The sequence below is a fragment of the Marmota marmota genome, unplaced genomic scaffold, assembly GCF_001458135.2.
Source record: "Marmota marmota marmota unplaced genomic scaffold, marMar, whole genome shotgun sequence".
NCBI classification, from domain to species: domain Eukaryota; kingdom Metazoa; phylum Chordata; class Mammalia; order Rodentia; family Sciuridae; genus Marmota; species Marmota marmota.
Genome location: NW_025999949.1, coordinates 33,797,161 through 33,816,871, shown reverse-complemented (window position 1 = coordinate 33,816,871; position 19,711 = coordinate 33,797,161). Strand labels below are relative to the sequence as shown.

At 48.3% G+C, this 19,711-nt stretch overlaps 1 protein-coding gene across 1 annotated transcript in view; it reads left to right on the top strand.

Moving 5' to 3' along the window:
- Nucleotides 1-19,711, top strand: part of Col22a1 (collagen type XXII alpha 1 chain) — a 208,179-nt gene that overhangs the window by 136,162 nt on the left and 52,306 nt on the right. Inside the window, exons 40-44 of the mRNA XM_015486301.2 lie at nt 6,886-6,921; nt 8,327-8,380; nt 9,588-9,632; nt 14,119-14,166; nt 19,260-19,373. Coding sequence (XP_015341787.1) covers nt 6,886-6,921; nt 8,327-8,380; nt 9,588-9,632; nt 14,119-14,166; nt 19,260-19,373 — 297 coding nt within the window. The remainder of the gene's footprint in view (nt 1-6,885; nt 6,922-8,326; nt 8,381-9,587; nt 9,633-14,118; nt 14,167-19,259; nt 19,374-19,711) is intronic.

The following is a 19,711-nucleotide window of genomic DNA, read 5'->3' as shown; positions in this document are numbered from 1 at the left end:
AGATAAATCTCACTAAAATGTAAAAAGTGAAAACAAAGACTCATGGGACAAACTCTGAGAATCTTAAATCATAGCCTGCCTGCGACGTTAGTCTGGTTGGAGAAGGGGTCTGGAACGGGAAAACGATGTGCGTTCATGTACTTCAGGCCCCAAACCCCAAAATGAACTAATTACCCTGCTTCCTCTAATTAGTACAGCTGAAAACACAAATGAAAGCGCATCTTCAAAACCAAAGCCACGATGTGGTCCTCCTAGTGTTGGTTTTAAGGAATCTTTTCCTGCGGGTCTGCTGGGTGTGAGTGCGTAAGTCCCCAGAGGTGGCGCTTTAGGAATCGATGAAGCCTTTGAGTTTTGAGGGCTCGTGGGGTCCAGGAAGTCCAGGCCCTCATCCAGTTTGAGGATTGCTCTCAGTGTCCTCATCAAGCCCCCTGAAGGCGTTGAGAGAAAGAAAACACACTTTTTCCAAGGCCTGTGCACCTGGCTCTGGAATTGAGAAATGTTTTTCCGTGGAAAACAGGTATATTTAGTAGAAGTCTCTTCTCAAAGAGAAGAGGATGGGGGTGCTCTGTATCCTGTCCATTGCTCCTTAATCTTCCCTTTGTGCTGCAGAACACAGCTTTCCTTCCTCCCTCCACTGAATGACAGCCTTTGGAAAGACAGTTTTCTCTCGAGGTCTTATTTTCTCTTCAGTCCTTTCTTTGCTAAAGACACCATATTGCTGCACCTTCAAATTGCATTTATTTATTTTTTCTTGACAGTCATGACTTACTATTATTTAAAAGAGAGTCCTCACTAAGTCTTGTAATATCCAAACTACCTACCCATTCATGTTGTTGGTATTATTATTTTGACCCAGATGCACAATCTAACTGTGCCCCTGTTAAGCATGACTGGGATATAACTAGAGCACAGAGCCCAGTCTCTGCATGCTTTTGCATGTAAGGATTTCGGAACACAACCAATGATATTCAAAGTATGCCATTCTTCATATTTCATCTCAAAGAAGAAGAGAAATCCAATTTATCTCCCACAAGGTCACTTGTAAGAAAGTTCCCTCTCATTTTCCCTGAGGTCTTCATACAGCCTAGAGTCATCTGGGGCTTCTTGATGCCTCCCCCAAGTTCTCCTGGCCCCTCCCTCTCCTGCCCACCCACTCTAAAGCAGGTCCCGTTGCCTCCGGCCAGGCTGGAGCACCCACTGCTACTCCCACCCACTAGCAATGAGGGTTCCTTTCAAGGTGGTAGGAGAACAGGGGACTCTGTTTTCCTGCATGTCCCTGAACACCATGGGAAGATCCTTGGGAATGTTTACTTTGGTCTCTTTTCTTAAAAGAAATTCTTAGCTAGAATTTCCAATGAATACTTCATTCATTTCACTTTATTTCACTGGTTTCATCTTTGTCTTGGACTGTGTTTTTCGGTCTCTGATAACTGAAAGGTTCGATGTGACTAAAGGTGCAGTGAAGAAGCAGGTTAGCCCAGACTTTCTTATTTCTAAAATCCTCAGTTGGGGGGGTCCCCTTCCCCTGCAGTGAGGGTTCTGTTGGACATGGGGATTACCCTTTAGGATAGAGAAGGGACTGAGAGGGAAACTGGGAGTCTGAGACCTGGAGGTGGCACACTCCCTTAGGTAACAGGGTCTGTGTGTCCAGGGCACTCCTCAGGGAGTCACTGTACCCAAATCAGAAAGCCAGCCAGCAGGGCTGGATGCAATTCACCTACCTCCCATTTAAGAGCCAGCAAAAGCCACCCATGAAGTATGTCCCCACATAAGTGTGTCCACCTGAAAAAATAATTGGCTTGCTCCAACCCAGAGGCTGTAAATCAAGTGTTTAGTGTCTTCCTACCACTTAGATTTATTAAAAGCTTCCGTGGTGCATGAAACCTTATTGAATCATCATAAATCTTGTCTTTGGCCTCCAGCCAAGGTTGCTGCTAATCTGGGATCTGCACTAAGGGTTCCAGGACATGCTGAGAGGAGGTGTGTGGAGGAGTGAGGGGGGAGTGTGTCAAGGTCATTGGGGATGCTGCTACCCCTTTACAGGAACAGTGCCCTTTCTGAGCAGTCTCTCTTATGGGCTTCGAGCATCACATTCACCACCTCATTCAGTCTCGTGGGAGCTGATGGTGCCCTTTGGCTGAGGCTAGGGTCCCAAGAGCAAGGAGTTTATTTGGGAAGCGATCCCAGAAATCACTATTAGTGACAAAGTGAGAGAGAAAAAGGAAGAGAGACCAGGGAGCACATATTAGTGAGCGGTGGCCCCTGTGGGATCCTGGGACTCAACTCACTCCATTGACCCGGGGTGATCACAGGGTTCAGTGTAGAAGTCTTTCTGCAGAAGGAGCATTGAAGCTGGGTGTTAGTGTTCTAACACCTGTTTTCCCAGGAACTCAGTCTTCCCCCTGCTTGGACTCTACAGGCTTGTGTTGCAAAGCAAGCCCTTGGACAGGTGTCTGCAGCAGGGAGCTGCCAGGGTTGGTGTGTCCAGGGAATATGGGGGTAGGGGGATGACATGTCTGGACGTCACTCTTCTTCAGTAAGCATTTCAAGATTCAGAAGGTCCAGTGGCTAGTCAGGGTCAGCTGGTTCAGGAGTAGGACCTCGTGCCGACATACTTTCCATACCCCCCGAAGCCAGTCCTCGTGCCTCTGTGGCATCTTGTTTTGGGGCCTCAGGAGGACAGACAGACTTGCTCATTCAGTTCCCCAGAGAAAGCACATGAAGTGCAGATCTGGCTGTAGGTCAGTCTCTACTTTCTGCCTCCCCTAAAGTCATGGTCCAGGCCTTTGGCATCCAGGGACAGTGCTGCCCTGGCAGGGGCTCCAGAACTCTGTCTGCCAACCTCTGCTTCATCAGTAGACAGGAGGAGGTGCGGCGAGGCAGGTGTTTGGGGTTTTGACTTACTGCTTCAAAACATTCACAAACAAGAAAGATCCCTTTAATCTTCAGGTTGTCTCTGATCTTCCTTTAGCAAGGTCTGAGATGCTAAAAAAATAGCTTGCTCAGGCTGTGAGAGGGTCAAAGTACTGATGGGCCTCGGTGACAGCAGGGGCTAGGACTCTGCAGGGACCAGGCTCCCCCTGACAGCCCACAACCTTGGATCCCTTCCTTCCGCCCTGTCCCAGTTTCCTCATGATAAGGTGACAGTGATTTCTTCAGTATCATCAGGGGAACGGGGAGGGTCACAACCTGATGCTCTTGGTGGTAACACTGGGCTCCCTGCCTTGGCTCATGTGATATCAGAAGGATCCTCTTCCCCCTATATCTTTCTCAACCTTCGCAGCCTGAAGTGACTGAAGCTGGTCGTATGGATGCCTTATTCAGCCTAGATGCTGGGAACACATGCACCAGGTCAGGCTCACCCCCCTCCAGTGGTCTGATAGCCTGAGGCACCAAGAAGCTCACAAACCAGTTATGTGCAGGAAAGCATTTCAGGTGCCTGACCAAAGGGTTTGCTTTCTGCACTCCTCTGCTTTTCAAGGAATGACTCAATCATGATAGAGATGGCAGCCACTAAAACAAAGAGTAAGACCGATAAGCAACCAACCTCCGCTGGCTAATTGCAGGGAGTGAGCGGGTGCCTAGAAACGCTTCATCTCACAGGCACCTCTCAGTTCGTCCTCCCAGCAACCCCACCAGACTGACTCCAGGTTCCTTTCCTCTTACAAATGAGGAGAAGAGGGGACATGAAACCCCTTCATGAGGGCACACTGGGGAGATGGTAGAGTGAAGGTGGATCCCAGCATTCTAACGGAACAAATGCCCTTACTCACTTGTTAGTAGCTTTTTGTCATGATGACAAAATATCTGAGAAAAATCAAAGGAGGAGAGATTTATTTTGGCTTCATGGTTTCCGAGGTTTCAGGCCATGGTTGGCTGGCTCCATCATTTCTGGGCCTATGGTGGGGTGGAGAGTCATGGTGTGAGAGTGGGAGGACCAATCACGAGGCAGGAGTGAGAGAGGAAGGGACTGGGGACCAGATATGCCCTCCAGGGATACAGCCCAGAGACCTAAGTCCTCTAACTATGGCGCCCTTCCTGCTCCTAAGTTCACCACCTCCCAATAGTTCATTAAATTATGGGCTCATCAATGGCTGAGCCCACTGATGAGGCTAGAGCCCTCATGGTCCATCTCTTCCTCAAACCCCACCTCTGAACATTGCTGCATGAGGACCCAGCCTCCAACACATGAGGCTTTGGGGGAACTCAGATTCCATAACACCACTGTTGCAGTGGGGGACAGGAATGAGGTGTTTAATGTACATGTCAATCATCACCTATGCTGGGGTCTTCTGGTGTCCATATTTACTCCTGAAATATTGACTTATATGTCAGCCACATTTTTAAAAATTCATTTGTCTTATTCACCTGTTTGCATTATCACACCTGAGTCATTATCACATATCCCAAGATCGCTTCATAACACCATCGAGCCTCCAGCCAGTGTTTAGACTTCTAATTGTTTCACAAATGCCGCACTCTGGCAGTTTTCTCTTCTTTGAATCAACAGCCAAGAAGTAAACACGTAGCAATTGGTTGGTCTTTGACTAATTTCTAGATTTGCCTCCATTCTTTTGGATTCCGTTTGAAATTCTTCTGCTGATGAAATCAGGTTTATTCTTTGGTCTTACGGTGCTTCCCACAGAGTGGGGCTGCTGCTGCTGCAGTTCTCGTGTCCCTCTGTCCCTGTGCTTCTGATCATTTGGTGCTCAGGTCTGGAGGCTAGATCAGGTTCAGGTCTGATGTCTTTGGTGGCACTTCACATGTGCTCTGCCATGGGGAAGTGCAGGATGTCTGGTGGAGCCCCTTTTTGTTATGTTTGTGCCCTTGGCTGTCCAATGCCTTCATCAGTTAGCACATCAAGGGCTGCAAATTGGTGCCCTTATACTTCTATCAATGCCTCTTGCTTCATTAGCTGGAATACTTCTGTAGAGAGAGACCCCCCTCAACTGCCCTGTGTACCCTGTGGACACCTCACATGGAAGGGAACAAGTCATGCTCAAGCCTTTCCACTGATTGTTTGCAAATAATGACTTGATGCTCTGACTTTTTGCAAAGGTGAGCAGAGAGATGTTTGTTTGTTAAGCAGAATTTTGGACTCATAATTTTAAACTTATATGTTGCGATTATTCTTCCTTTTGATGATCAACTTATTTTATCTTATGCTAGTGGGAGTCTATTCAAGTTGACCCTGAGTGCTTCTGACACAAACCTGGCAGTCTTTGATAATGGCCTTGCCATCTGAAATGACACGGCGTTCTAGGCTTGCTGTGTACATTCTTTGTCCAGATCTTTGGTCAGTCTTTTGTTCAAGGAGTAGCAGTTCTTTCTGGTGAAAAGTGGTATCAAAGGCTGAAATTGGAGTGTTAGGTAAAGTGGCTCTTGAAAAAACACATTGGAGGACATAATTCTGGAAAAGAGAGCTGTAATTACCAAAGACGTACTCAGGCTCCAGATCCCATTAGGTGCTCATTAGGGGTCTTCTGGTGTCCATATTTACTCCTGAATCCTCCTCTGCATGCTCTCATATTTCTTAAAAGGAGACAGACAGAATAGCTATGGGAAGGCCAAGACCTGCAATAAAGACCGCTGGACAGAAAATCTGTTCTTCTGAGCAGATTTTGTATTAATTGACATCAGAAAGGAAATGTGGATCCTAGTATAATGAACAATTTAAATGCTTGAGGTAGATCATGGAATTTAATTGGAAACAAGGAGTGATGCTAAAATGACTTGGCAGCTTTCCCAGGCCAGCAGCCAGCTGTCCCCTGCCCCTTTTTCTTGAAGTATATGTAGGCAGCCGTGGTGGGGACCATTCCACAGTAGAACAGTTTGGATGCTTGTGTGTTGGTCTGTGGGCACCCAAGACCAACCTGACAGAGCCCTTGCGTGGCGGAGGGACCCATGCCCTCTGAGTTACATAGACCACGAGTGCCCCTCTGAGTCCAATATTTCACCTGCTTGACTTTGGCTAAGGTTCTTAATGGGTTTTAGCTTCAGTTTCTCTATCCATAGCACTGAGACCTGCTCCTGCAAGTCCTGGTGTTTTAGTCAGATTTTTCATTGCTATGACTAAAAGACCTGACCAGAACAATTATAGAGGAGGAGAAGTTGGTTTGAGGGCTCAGGGTTTCACAGGTCTTGGTCCATAGGCTGGCTCCATTCTGGCTCAAGGTGAGGCTGAATATCATGGTGGAAGAGTGGGGTGAAGGGAAGCAGCTCACATGATGTTTAGAAAGCACAGAGAGAGACTCCACTTCCACTTCCAGATACAAAATATATACTCCAAATGCATGCCTCCAGGGACCCACCTCCTCCAGCCACACCCTACCTGCCTTTAGTTACCACTCAGATGATCCCTCTCAGGGGATTAGTTCACTGACTGGGTTAAGGCTCTCATAACCCAATCATTTCTCCTCTAAACCTTCTTGCATTGTCTCACATGTGAGCTTTTGGGAGACACTTCACATCCAAACCGTGTCACATGGATGGTCCACCAGGGTCTCAAGTCTGCCCTTAGTGTGCCTCATCCCGAGTGGGAAGAGCTAGTCCTTTTCCAAGGGGTGCAGTGTGGGGAAGCCAGGGCTGCTGGGTCCCACCCCACACCAGGGTGATGGAGTAGAGGTGGGGCCAAGTGTCAGGAGCCACGTGGGAATGACGATGGAGTGGCAAGAGTTTGGGGCAAATGGAGGAGGTTCCAGGGAACTTCGGGGGGCAGAATTTTTGTGTGGGCAGGGGCGAGAGCTTGTAGCAGTGTGGCCTGAAGACTCCAGTGACCCCTTCTAGGACAGTCTGAGACCAGGTTAGACAAAACCCAGGGCAGTGTTAAGGAGTGTTTCCTTCCTACTTGCTCACTAATTTGTTGTTTGTTTGTTTGTTTGTTAGGGCCCTTCCGGACCACCAGGAGACAAAGGGCCCCCGGTACAGTATGCTTTCAATAAAGGGCTGGGTTTCTACGAGAGGAATTCTGCTTTAATCAAAACAATTTTAAATGATAGGCACCAAAAACTAAAGTAGTTCCAGAAAATTCCTAATATTAAATGGTGCAGACTCTCCAAAATACGAGCACTGGCCTGTGGGATGGGATGGGATGGACGTGGATTGAGTGGAAGGGGCTGGGTCATCTAATCCATCATGCCTATTTTCAGTTGGGCAAATGAGGCTGGCTTTGCTCCTTGGCTCCTCTTCATCACAGAAGGATGTCCACGGTTTAATTAATTTCATCAAATTGCCAAAGGAACGGATTTTGAATTCTGGCTTCTGGCTTCACTCCCCTCCAGTCACAGGTCCAGGAACACGTGAGGGGGGTGTCTCTGAGGCTGCAGCATGAGTGAGGCAGACCCCTGAGCTAGGGGCAGAAATGATGGGCTTATTTTATGCTGAAAGCAACTGAGAGCCCCCAGGAAGCACCTGTCCTCATAAGCAGCAACCATTGACCCTGTGGTTGTGCCTGCATTTCCAGGTAAATGAGAATTGTCAACTCACTCTTTAGAAGAGGAGCTGTCTTTTCACACCTGGGATGATATTGCACCTTTGGTCATGTACACACATTTTAAATGTTGTTCATTCATATGATTTCTGTGATTGAGAAGGACAGGGATTTTTATTCCCATTTTTTATACATGAAGACATTGAGGTTCAGGTTTATTAATTGATAGGCATGCCATTCTAGAGCAAGCTGTTGCAAAGTAGAGGTAAGGAATATGGGGCTCTATGAGGGCTTGAGTGTAAGGGGAGGCCTGTGGAGGCCCTGGAAGAGGCAGGGTTAGCTCCTGAGCAGCAGGTAGTGTAAGTCTTGCTGGTAGGAAGAGCTGATTTCCATTTGCTGATCTATTTAGGGAAAAGTATTATGGGAAATGAGATCCATAATAAAAGATATCTGTACAGTTTTCTGATGCTGTTCAGAAATTTTAAATGGAATGGGACGGCCTTTCTTGTTAGAAGTGGGGAATGTCATGTGGACAGAGCATTATGCTAGGCACCAAGACATTTGTTCAGCTAATTAAGATCCCCAGGGCTGGTTATTCACAGGATACATAGGGGAGAGCTGGGATTCACACTCAGGCCTGGCTCACCCAAGGAGCTGTCCTTTCCACTTAGAAAAGGAGCCTACAAAGCGGGCATGGGTCTTCAGGCTCAGAGTGTAGGATTTCCTGAGAATCCTGTGTGTGGAACACTTCCATCTCCACATGAGCTGAGCAGGGTGCTTTTGGCACATGCATTTGAGATGCCAACAGGCTATTTGTGTGATGAGAGCTGACTAATGCCAAGCAAAGTGGGGCCTTATTTGCTTACACTTTGAGATGTTTTCTCTTCTTTTCATCAGGGATTGCGAGGCTTACCTGGATTTCCCGGCCCACAGGGACCAGCTGGCCAGGATGTAAGTAAAGAGAAATGCCATGGGCTTAGTCAAGGCTTTTAGAGGCCCCTGGACGTCCATCTTCCACCCTTTCCTGGCCTCCTTTAACCATGTGGCCAGCTTGGTAGCTCAGTCAGGATTTCTAGAAATCCCAAGGTCTTTATTTATAGTCCTTTGCTCTTATGTTTCTGGCTTATAGTTTTGTGTTGTCCAGTTTTCTTTCTCATGTTTGTGCTCCCAGGTCTCCTGCAGAACTGTCTCCAATTTCTTGGCCAATTTCTTACAGAGCTGGCCAGACAGTTCTGCTTAGATTGGGTACTACCTTCTTTGGACTTCTTCCTGACCCTCCCCTGGAATGGCCCTTTCCCTTCGAGGGGACCTCACAGGTGTGTCTGTGTACCTGAGGATGTGTCACTTCCTACTTTGTGACAGTAGCATCCTCTTACATTTGTTATCTGTCTTTTGCTCAGATAGATCTGGGCTCCAAGGGTCTGCTTGTCTGTAGATCCCTGATAACAGTGTGCCAGGCACAGAAGGTACTTGATCCTTGCTGGTTGACCTTGTGAGTGAATGACAACCCTGAGTTCTTAGGGGAGAGAGGCCCAGCATGAATAAGCAATAGCATTCACTGCTCAAGTGACTGCTCAAGTGAGCTTAGGTATGCACCCTTTCCTCTCTGTCCTTTGAGTTACAATCAGGAGCAATAAAGTCCTCTTCTCTTCCTTGGATTCTATTTCAAAAAATAAGGTTACTCTCTGATTCCTGTCTCCAAATATTAAAATATAGCTGACCCCGCAACATTATGTTTTTTTAGCTGACCAATAGAAGGACTTTCCTTTCCAGTCAGTCCTTCCCCCTGTATGCAAAAGGATTTTCTGTGTGTGTGTGTGTGTGTGTCGGGGGCAGGAGGGGCTTATGCACATGTGCTTGTGCATGCATTCTCTGTGGGTGCGAGTTTGTTTTAATTTCGTGTTTGCAGTGAGGTTATAGGAAGGGTAGCTGTCTGTCATAAGTGTTGGACAGTGTCACTACTCTCCTGGGAAGCTCTGAATATTCAAACTGAACTTGGAAACCATGAATTTTTATTGGTGCTCATCTTCAGAGTTGGGTGATCATTCTTTCCTACCATAGTAACATGGCAGAGACTGAGGCTGGCAGAGGGGGTGGGTAGAATAGGTCAGGATTATGTGCTCATCACAGTTTACAGTTTCTTTCTTTTTTCTCGTAGGGTACACCAGGGAATCCAGGAGAAAGAGGGCCTCCTGGAAAACCAGTATGTCATCTGACCATTCCGGATGAGTGTTGATTGTCAGAGCTCCAGCGAGAAATAAAGCGCAGCCCAGAAGCCTCAAGAGACTTAACAAGGGGGCTTTTCCTCAGCTGTGGGCCAAGGGAACTGATAGGGGATGCTGTGACACCCAGAGATAAGTCACACTGGGGAGTGTCGCCAGTTGTGCTTATTGTCAGAGCCAAAATGAGAGTTAAGAAGAGGGGATATGAGCTGTAGCTGTGGGTTCAGAGTTGGTGCCAGAGAGCTTGGCCTGAGGGCAGGGGGCACGTCTGTCTCGCCCTCCTGTAGTTTCTCGGTGGTGCCTCCCGTCAGGCCATCCTGAGCACAGGCCAGCAGGTCAGCCAGCTCTGGGATGCAGTTCTAGGGGTCTGGCCTCCCAGGGCTTGGAATAGGCCAGCACATGATACAAAGGGGGCCTGTGGCGAGGAGATTGACAAGACCATCATCTATTGCTCATTGCTAACTTGCCCGTTTCCTACTCGTTGCCTGGGTGGCCATTTGGCACTTTTCAGAGTGGCAGAAATGTTCTTCCTGGCCTCACATGACAACAGTGGGAGCTATGGAAGCTCAAGCAGGTGTGGACCGCCTGAGGGCCGAGTCCTTGGCAGTCTGGCTGCAGAGCAGCCCGGAGTCCCACAGGTATCCCTGGGCCCAGCACCCTCGTCTTCTGGGGTGACTTCTGAGTGAGTTACTGTGCCAGAAAACCCCAGAGTTTTAGCCAGATAGCCAGGCAGGAGGCCTTCCTTCTTGGAGGGAAGGAAACAGGAGGAGCAGTCGGGGATGGGGGGTGGGTGGAAGGCAGCTGTGCAGATGTGGGAGCTCTGGGAGGGGCTCCTGAGGAAGGAAGAGGGGGGGCACTGAGACTGGGGAATCGCAGGCCTCAGGAGTGAGCACACAGTCTGGTTTCAGAGCCAAGATGGATCCAAGAGGCTACTAGTCTCTTCTGCAAGCCTGGCTGCTATAGGTTTCAGACAGGGGCCTGAGCTGGTGGGCAGAGCAGAGACTAGCACAGGGACCGGCTGGCTCTGAGGGTCCTGAAACTGAAGCCTTCTGAAGGGATGAGCATAAGGTCTTGTTTGGGGCTGGGGACAGCTTCACCTCTCCTCTGTGGAGTCAGCTTTATGCCAGGTAAGCCTCATGGAAGCAAGTACTGTGTGCTGGGGGAGGTCCTGAGGAAGTGGGTGAAGAGCAAGAGTCAGACCAGAGACCAGCAAGAGTTTAAGTGGTGTCTGCCACACGTAGACCTCGACGCCTCTATGCAAAGAGAATTAAGTTGACAGAGTCGAGCTGACAATGTGGGAAATCATGAAGGTCTCTCAGCTGACCAGCACAGAGCAGAGAGCTACAGTGAGAGGGATGGAGAGGGAGAGACAGGCCCACAGAGTCAGGTATAGAAATGCAGAGAGACGGACAGACATGGAGAAAGATAGACAGAAATCAAGACAGAAAGAGGTAGAGAGAGAGAGAGAGAGAGAGAGAAGGAGGCAGAGAGAAAGAAAAAGAGCAAGCACAGAAAGGCTTAGATGCAGAAAGAGAAAGAGGTCTTCTTTGGACCACCTTTAAATTCATGGAACCTGCTGCCTCCAAATGGCCCCAAGGGTGGTGAGTGACACTCAGAGTTCTGGCCTCACTGATGAGAGCTGTCAATGTGTCAGGGTCCCCAAGACCACCCTCAGTTTCAGAGATTTTCTGGAACTGACAGAACTTAGGCAATGGTTATCCCGTGCATATATATACCCATGCCTCATCAGGGTGTGAGGATGCGGATTAGAATCGGCAAAGAAAAAAGTGTATAGGAGAGTTTGCAGGAGAGACTAGACAGGGGCTTCCTGCGATGCTGTCTGCGTGCCAACTATGCCTAAGCCTCCCAGCTGCCATGTGTGACATCTGCACAAGGTGCTGCACCAGAGCTCACCTCGGCCTTAGTGCCCAGTGTTTTTACTGGGAGTTGGTCGTGTAGACGTGGGGTGCTCACATGACTGACCCTAATTACTCAGCCTCCAGCCTCTCCAGAGGTCAGAATGATGCTGTGTGGCCAAGGTCCCTACCATAAACCACCGTGTTAGCATTGACTGCCTGCCTTGGCCAAGGCCCTGGGTAAACAAAGATGCTCTAACCAGGTAGCACAGCCTGAAGGCTTAGAGGTGATACCCAGGGACCAGCCAGGAGCCAGATCTTTCTTTGGAATGTCCAGGGTTTAGACACCCAGGCCTGCTGTGTTAACTCTTCATAACACAGTTGCCCATCCTCAGTGGGTGGAGAAAGTGACTCGTGGATCTTCCATGGCAGCACCCACCTGGGGAGAAGCATAGAATCCTGTGCCAGGAGTCCTCATGCCCGTGGTTATTGTTCTGCAAGCAGAGGCTGCGGTGGGGTTCTTGCCCCAGTGGTGGGTTAAGGAGGGCCTGTAAGGTGAAACCTGTCAGGATGAGAAGCAGGACATGATGGGGAAAAGCCCACTAGGGGGTGTGTTCAGCTCATGTCTGGCCTGGCCTGATCCCATATATAGTCTAGAGCATGGACAGGGCCTCAGAGCTGCCCTGCCTTCAGATAAGGCCTGCCCTTCGCCTCCCCAGGCCAGTCACTGGCTGTGTGACCTCCCTCACGTTTCCAGCCAGCACTCCCAGCACCAGGGGGATGGCACACCAGGAGTAAGGAGGGTCCAGGTGGGCACAGACGGGTCTTCTAGAGCCAGACACTTCTTGCCACGTCTTGTCTCAAGCCATTGGGCCTAGTAACAATCCACACTGACTCCTGGGAGGCAGAAAGGACAGGCTATGGACATTTCATGTCCACCATCCTCAGGTCAGTGCTCCTTCACAGCCCCGTTCCTACGTACCTTCTGGAGGCTTCTCTTGTGAGTTTTGGAGAAGTTGGTCAAAGAAAGACCTTAGTGAAGCTACCTGCAGGACCACACTGTACACTGGAAACTCACCCATTTCTGGTGACTCGTGCCTTGTACTCTCCTCCTGTGACGAATGTCCAGCCACAATGTCTAATAGGGCTCATTCTCATTATATAAAACTCTCAAATGCAGTATAAAAATTCCCCAGATAATACAATGCTGGTAACCTAAAGATGTCCCAGTGTAAACAACTTGAAGCCCTACTATTGTGACCTTTCCAGGGAAGCATGTAAGGCTTCAAAATAAAACCTTTCCCTTTTGAATTAAAGTTGTAATCTATTACATGGCCAAGCTTGGCCTTGCTCCAGAGGGCCTGTCTCCAGTGACTAAAGGGCATTGACCTTGTGTTTGGTGACTGCATGCTCAGTGGGTGCTCATAGCAGTGCTATTAATTTCTTCAACCACCTCCAAGTCAGAGTGACCCCAGTCCCCTTCTTGCAGCAGCCCAGAGAGTTGGTGGCTTTACTGAGCACCTCAGCATAGAGAACACCATGAGCATGTTTCCAGCCACCCCACTCATCATCTCATGCACACTGAGGTTACCACCATCAGATGAGTTGTGGGTCCCAGGATGGGAAGGAAAACCCAGGGTATCAGGAAAGGGGGAATAGCCAGAAATTGGCTCCAGCTGTCCCAAGCTGCCAGGCGACTTCCAATTCACACACCTGGATTCTAGCATATTCAGAAGGAATCACACACCATGAGTTCAGCTGTGTGTCCCCCTTCCCATGTTGCAGGGGACAGTAGGCAGCCGCCTCTTCTGGGCAGGTTCTCCAATCCTCCTTTCCCAGAATTTGAAGTTCTCAAAGTAGCACGCCCATCTCCAATTCTTACCTAAGAGACTCTTCTTCCCTCCAACATCTGCCTTTCCTTTCCGCTTTCCTCCCTAGCCTTGCATGCCCTACACCAAAATGTGAAAGGAACCTTCACGCTGTCTCCCGCTCCAGGCTGGCACAGTCATAAAAGGCCGCAATCCAACTCTCAGGGCTTGAATGTGGATTCAGTAATCTGCAGCTTCTTATGCATCTTCAGAAGCTTTGTAATGACCCTTGAGTTCTGAAGTCTCCTTTCCAGAATTAAAGATTTCCAGCCTGAAATAGTAAAGAAAGTTTAAATTGCTGTTCACCTGTGAGAGCTGAAGACTTGGTTTAAATTCACACTAGCTGTTAGTTACTGAGAGCAGCTGCTGTTGCCTGTCTGGGAAATCCGTAACACAAGAGTGCGGACGGTACCTGTACGACAATCAGATTTTGATGCGGGTGAAGAGGAAGGAACACTGGGAGAGGAGAAAGGGCCAGTGGAAGGAGACTGGGGACCTGAAAGGCTGTCATTTAGACATGGTCAGGGTCAGCAGTCCCAGCTGGCTACCTTGGAAGGGTCATCTTTGGGTGGCCTTGGGCTGGGGACATTAAATGGGCCATTGTCTCCTATGCATGCACAGATGTGTTATGAGTTAACACCTTGAAAGCCATTCACTTTCTGGAGATGCATGAAATGTACTATGTGTACGCACATATGTATGTATGTATGTATGTATGTATTTTTTTTTTTTCATTTTGACAGGGCCCTTCTTCACCACTGTCTCCAGGGGACATAAATCTCTTGGTTAAGGTAAAAGCATACAATAAATGTGCATGAATGGTGAAAATGGTGATGGGGGGGTTTTAGCTATCTCAGTAATTTTCTCTGAAGACAAATGATAGCATTAACAATAACAGCAGCAGCATGTGTTGAGATTTCACTGTGTGCCTTCTGACGTGCTAAAATCCATATTATCCAATATGGAAGCCACCACATGCATCTATTTAAGTTTAAACCTATTAAATACAATTAACACTCAGGTGCTTGGTCACACTAACTCCTTTCCAAGCACTTAATGTCCATCGTGGCTGGAGGCTACATCATAGGGCAATACACACATGGAGCAGAAGGTTCTGGACGGGACTAGCTAAGCGCTTGGTATATGCCTCTTATTTCACACACTCTGTGACACAGGAACTACTCAAGTTCTCTGTCATGTAAGAGAACCTTTACTGGGGTAAAGGTTGGCTTTAAAGCCTACGGGGGGCTGCCTTGTGCTCTGATCAGGGTCTGCGGCAGAGGTACACAGCTTGTTCATGGTCCTGCTGGTGCAAGGGCCAGAAGCACAGGTTCAGGGTGTAGGAAACAGCTGCCAGGCTTTTAGCTGGGATGGGTCCAGACTTGGTGTAGTCTCACCTGGTTTCTAGAACCACAATTGCTTTCCCTGTGAGATGCAAAGGCTCTGAGAAATTGAGCATAACTCAGCCAAAGTTAAGTATAATCCTAACTGCAAAGAGCAGGACATGGCTAGAGTCCTCCATGAAGCATCCCAGGGTGCCCGGTGCCTAGCCAAGGCCTCAGGTGTCAACAGTGAGGAGCTGGAGATGTGTAAGTGTGCAGAGAGGAGAAGGGGAGATTCATGTTGCAGAAGGACAGCGGTGTGCAGGAACCATGGCTGTCTCTCCAAGCCTCGTCTAACTCTGGGGAGGGGTGATCCTGGATTTGGGGAGGTGTGGCACTGGGTTTCTTGCAAGTGATCCTTACCTCATTCCTTATATTCTAAGAAACACTGGAGGGAAACAAAAGAAAGCAAGAACCTCTTCATAAGTTTGGGACTTTCAGCTCCCTACACACTGAGATGTCTTCATGGAAAATTATATACTTCATTAAAAAATGAGTGGTAGCACAATAATTATTGATTTTTATTGACAAGAGGTTTTTTCCCACTGTCAAAGACTTGACAAGAAATCAGTATCTATCGATTAAATCCCTTGTTTATTACAGGATTGTGTGAACCTGAATCTCATAATTCAGTCACGTTGCGTCTGCCCCTTCTCCCCTGCAGCGATATCAACCACATTATTTATGCCAATAATGACAGGAGTAAATGCTGAGGATTAAGCACAACACCTCGGGGCTAGACATCGAGACAGATATGTTGTCCGTAGACACTCCCCAAGTGCTACGGGCTGCAGCTGTGTTCATCCAGGCTGCTGAAACCTCAGAAGGGACGTGAGCACCTGCAGTCGGGGTGACCCCGGAGACTCCCAGCTCCCCCAGTGCTCTGGGCCTGGAAACCTGCAGCAGTAGCCTGGTGGGTGGGTGTGGCCAGGCCTGCAGAGCTCTCCTGCTTCCTCTGCTTGCAGCCCAGCTGCTGCAGATGTGATACTGTGGGTCAAAGCCTGCGGTCTAGTCCAGGTGACCAGTGGCAGGTCCTCCCCTGCTGAGAAGACAACTTTTAGTACAGAATATGTACCTTTCAGAGAGTTTTAACACATCACATATCTCATTCTGCTAGTTGGAAAACTGGCTGGGTAGAATATTTATCATCTAAGAGTCCCTGTTAATTGGACTTCCAAGGTTGGATCTGTGCCCAGGGAGACCAACTTCAGGATGTCTCCTTTAGACATCCCTGGCATAAACATCATTCCATTCAGAACTCACAAACAGCTCTATGGTGTGTTCTGTTACTGACTGCATTTTACAGATGAGGAGGCTGAGGCCCAGGTGGGTATGTTGCTAGCATAGGCCACAGAGCTGTAGAAGGAGAGCCAAGACTCCCACCCAGCACAACCAGCTCCACATCCTTTGCACATAACCTGTTTGCTGTCGGATTTCATCTCTGCATGAACCAGGACTTCCTGACAGCTATCTGTTGAAATACAGGCAGCTAGCAAGTTCCTGCCTGTCGTCTAGAGATTTTGAGATGTGAACTCCACAACCCTTTGGTAGGTATATTGTAGTAATGATTCAGATGCCCAGGAAGAGTTGGATGAGATGCCCTGGAGATGATCTCCTCTCCTGGAAGTGAAGCTTCTTTTTTCCACAAAACAGCCCCATTCTCCAGGTGGTAGGCAGTTACTGAGTACTTATTGTCAGTCTGTACTGCACTGAGCACAATGCTGACTATAATGACACAGCTGGATTTGCTTAAAATGTCTCAGACAAAAGGGAGGAGTAGAGATTAGAAGATGCCCAACATCTATAGACTGGATACAATGAACTCTGAACCATGCTGGGCACTTTGCACACATTTTCTAATTTAAATTTTCAGAGTTTCCTAAAGTAGGAGAACGGTGCTCATTTACAGATGGGGAAACACTCTCACAGATTGAGTGACCGCCCTGAGTTAACTTGTAAGCCGAGGTGTTTGGAGCTAGTATTGATGACCCACGATGTTTAATCTGTGAATGGGGCAAGATGGCATTTCTCAGGAGTAAAATAATAACTGAAACCAGAATGACACACGCAGCAGCTAAAATTCACTGTATTCCAGGCACGGTGTCAGATATTTTCCATTCGTTATCTCACTTGTCATGGGACTTTACGGTCCCCACATCGCATATATAAGGAGACTGAGGCTCAGAGAGAAGCCAGGATGCCAGATGGACAGAGGTTTCCGAGGGGTCTGGACAAGCCCACCTGGTTGGAAACAGGACTCTCAGGGAATTCAGAGAAAGTGTTAAATGCTCTCAGAAGAAGGCATGTGTGTTCAGGAGTGATGGGGGGCAGGGTCCCAGGAGCCAGAGAGAGCATCACTAGGACTGTGGGTGGCACCAAGTCTCACCCTGTGCTCACTGAGCAGACTGGGACAGTAGGCCAATTACAAGTTCCTCACCAGTACACAGGGGCTGCTGGTAGGTCTGGTCTTCAGGGGATTATTTCACATAGTGTACAGCTAAGGCAGACCCAGTCTGCCTTAAATTACAACAAAGAAGATTTTGTATTGCTCATATATAACTTCCTGATACTATTTATCCGTGTTGCTGCAAAGAAATATTCTCCATCTCCACTACACACTCCAATTCTAACCTAACCTCAGTGGCCAAAATTCTTACTATCACCAAGCTAGTTTTATTCCTTTTGTCTATCCAACCACCCATCCATTTACCCATTCATTATCCACCCACCCACCCATCTATCCATCCATCTACCCACCCACCCATCCATCCATCTGCCCATTCACCTACCCATCCATCCATCTACCCATCTACCCACCCACCTGCCAGTTGTCACAGGGTTTCATAGCTGCATCTCATTTTCAAGTTCTATAGCAGAACATCTAGGAATAGGTGAGTTCCTCCCTGCTCTGCTACTTTTCTAAAAATCAAGAGCAACCCCAGTCTTTTTCATCTTATTTACCTTGCTTCACATCCCCAATAATTAGCATTCCTCACTTTCCAAAAAAATCCAGTCAGCCTCTCAGAGCACCCGCTGAAGGAAGATGGCACAAGACTCCAAAAGTTCAGGTAGTTCATTGATGAATTCATTGGTGGTAGTTGGGTTGCCTGATTCATTCATTCATTGAACTCATGTTGTACAGTGGAACACTATTTGTTATGATCTGGACAAACAAAGAGAAGATGACTCTTCTCTGTGCTCTAAGCACTCACATTTTCTATTTTGCTTGGTGGGGAAAGGACGGAGTTCTAAACAGACCACTTGGACATTGAGACAAGTGCTTCAACTCTGGGACCTTCTGATGATGAGCTGCCCCTGTCCTGAGGCCACCTGGAGGGCTTCTTGGAGTAGGAGCCTTCTAAAGAATCTTCAAAGACTAAGTGGAAGTGAAACAAGTAAAAGGAGAGTGGGCTGGAATTGCTTCTGTGCTTGAAAACCTTGAGGAATGCCGTTACTGGAGATGGCGCCTCACTGAGTGTGAACACTCGTACTTCCATATGCCTTTGCAGGTCCCGCCAGTGGTGCATTCAGTAGGCCTTAGTGCATCCACTTTGTGTTGGTTGACCCCAACTAGCCATGAGTTCTTCAAGACACATGCTTACAGTGGTCCCAAGGCTCAGCACTGTGCCTAACCGAGCAGAGCCTTTGCAACTATTTTTTCAAAGAAGGAGTGACCAAGTGAATAGTGAATGAATAATCACAGCTACATGCACTGGGAATTCTCCCTCTTGACACCATTCTCATGACTTACTTGTGTTATCTCATTTAACTCATTGTAAGGAGGGACTGGGGGAGGTGACTGTCTCCTGTGCCCAGAAATTGGCGAGGGTGAGGCCAGTGACAGGGAATGCTGTGCTCCAAAGTGGAAGATCGACCGGTGACACAGACAAATCAGAAGGCATACTCCCTGGGCTGACAGAACTTTAGATTTCCTCCAGGGACAGCATTTACCTGCCTCAAGAAGTAAAACGAGCCCAACTCCAGGGAACAGTCGCTGAATGCCCCCCTCGGGCAGAACATAATGCTAAGCGGGGTCAGAGCTCAGCTGTGTGTCCCAGCAGGAAAGTCCCGAGGGTGGGCGCCTGCTGCTCCTTTTTCTCCTCCTTTCTTCAGAAACCACCATTTGGCAAACAGGACAAAGACCTCAGCTCCCAGCCTGTCTGACTCTAACCCAGGAACAGAGCCCATTTTTGTCAATACTAAATGCTTGTCTTAAATCTTCACTGCTATTTATTTATTTTTGTGCACGGGTCCATGCGTTTTTCATATAGTTTGCTCAGCCGTGCTCCCAGCAGTACGGCTGGCTTAAAGTAGGGCAGCAATGCAGACATTCAGCACTGAGATGCAAAGCTTTGACACCAAAGTGTCTGGATAATGACTTGTTCCACCATTTTCTTTCCCATCTTTGCTGGCATCTAAAAACAAAGTCTCCATCCAGTTGTAGGAACCAGGGCCACTTTGCAAGTAGCTATCACTCATTTCTTCTCTGTTTCCTCTCGCAGGATGTGTGCAATGATTGCCCTCCTGGCCCCCCAGGCCTCCCTGGTATGCCAGGATTTAAAGGGGACAAAGGTCTTCCAGGAAAGCCAGGGAGAGAAGGCCCAGAAGGGAAAAAGGTAAGGAGAAAGGGGGGACTTTGGACTTTGTCATTGCAGGTGGAAACCTTCTGGTGCTCCTGCCTTCTGAAGGACTTAGGCTGTGAGGGGTGAGAGGGAATGGGGGACATTGGGCTGAGAGGACAGAGCTACAGAAATGGTGGGAGGGCATCTGCAAGTCTTTGCCATTTTAAGGAAATGTTGGCCGTGACATTCCAGGGCATGCTGATGTCTGGTCATTCACATCCAGTCATTCAGATGGTCCAGTCTGGAGCACAGCAGGCACCCAGTGTACCTCACTGGCCCCACTGAGCCTACCTCCTGCACCCAGGGGAGAGTTGCCCTCTCCAGGCCCTTCT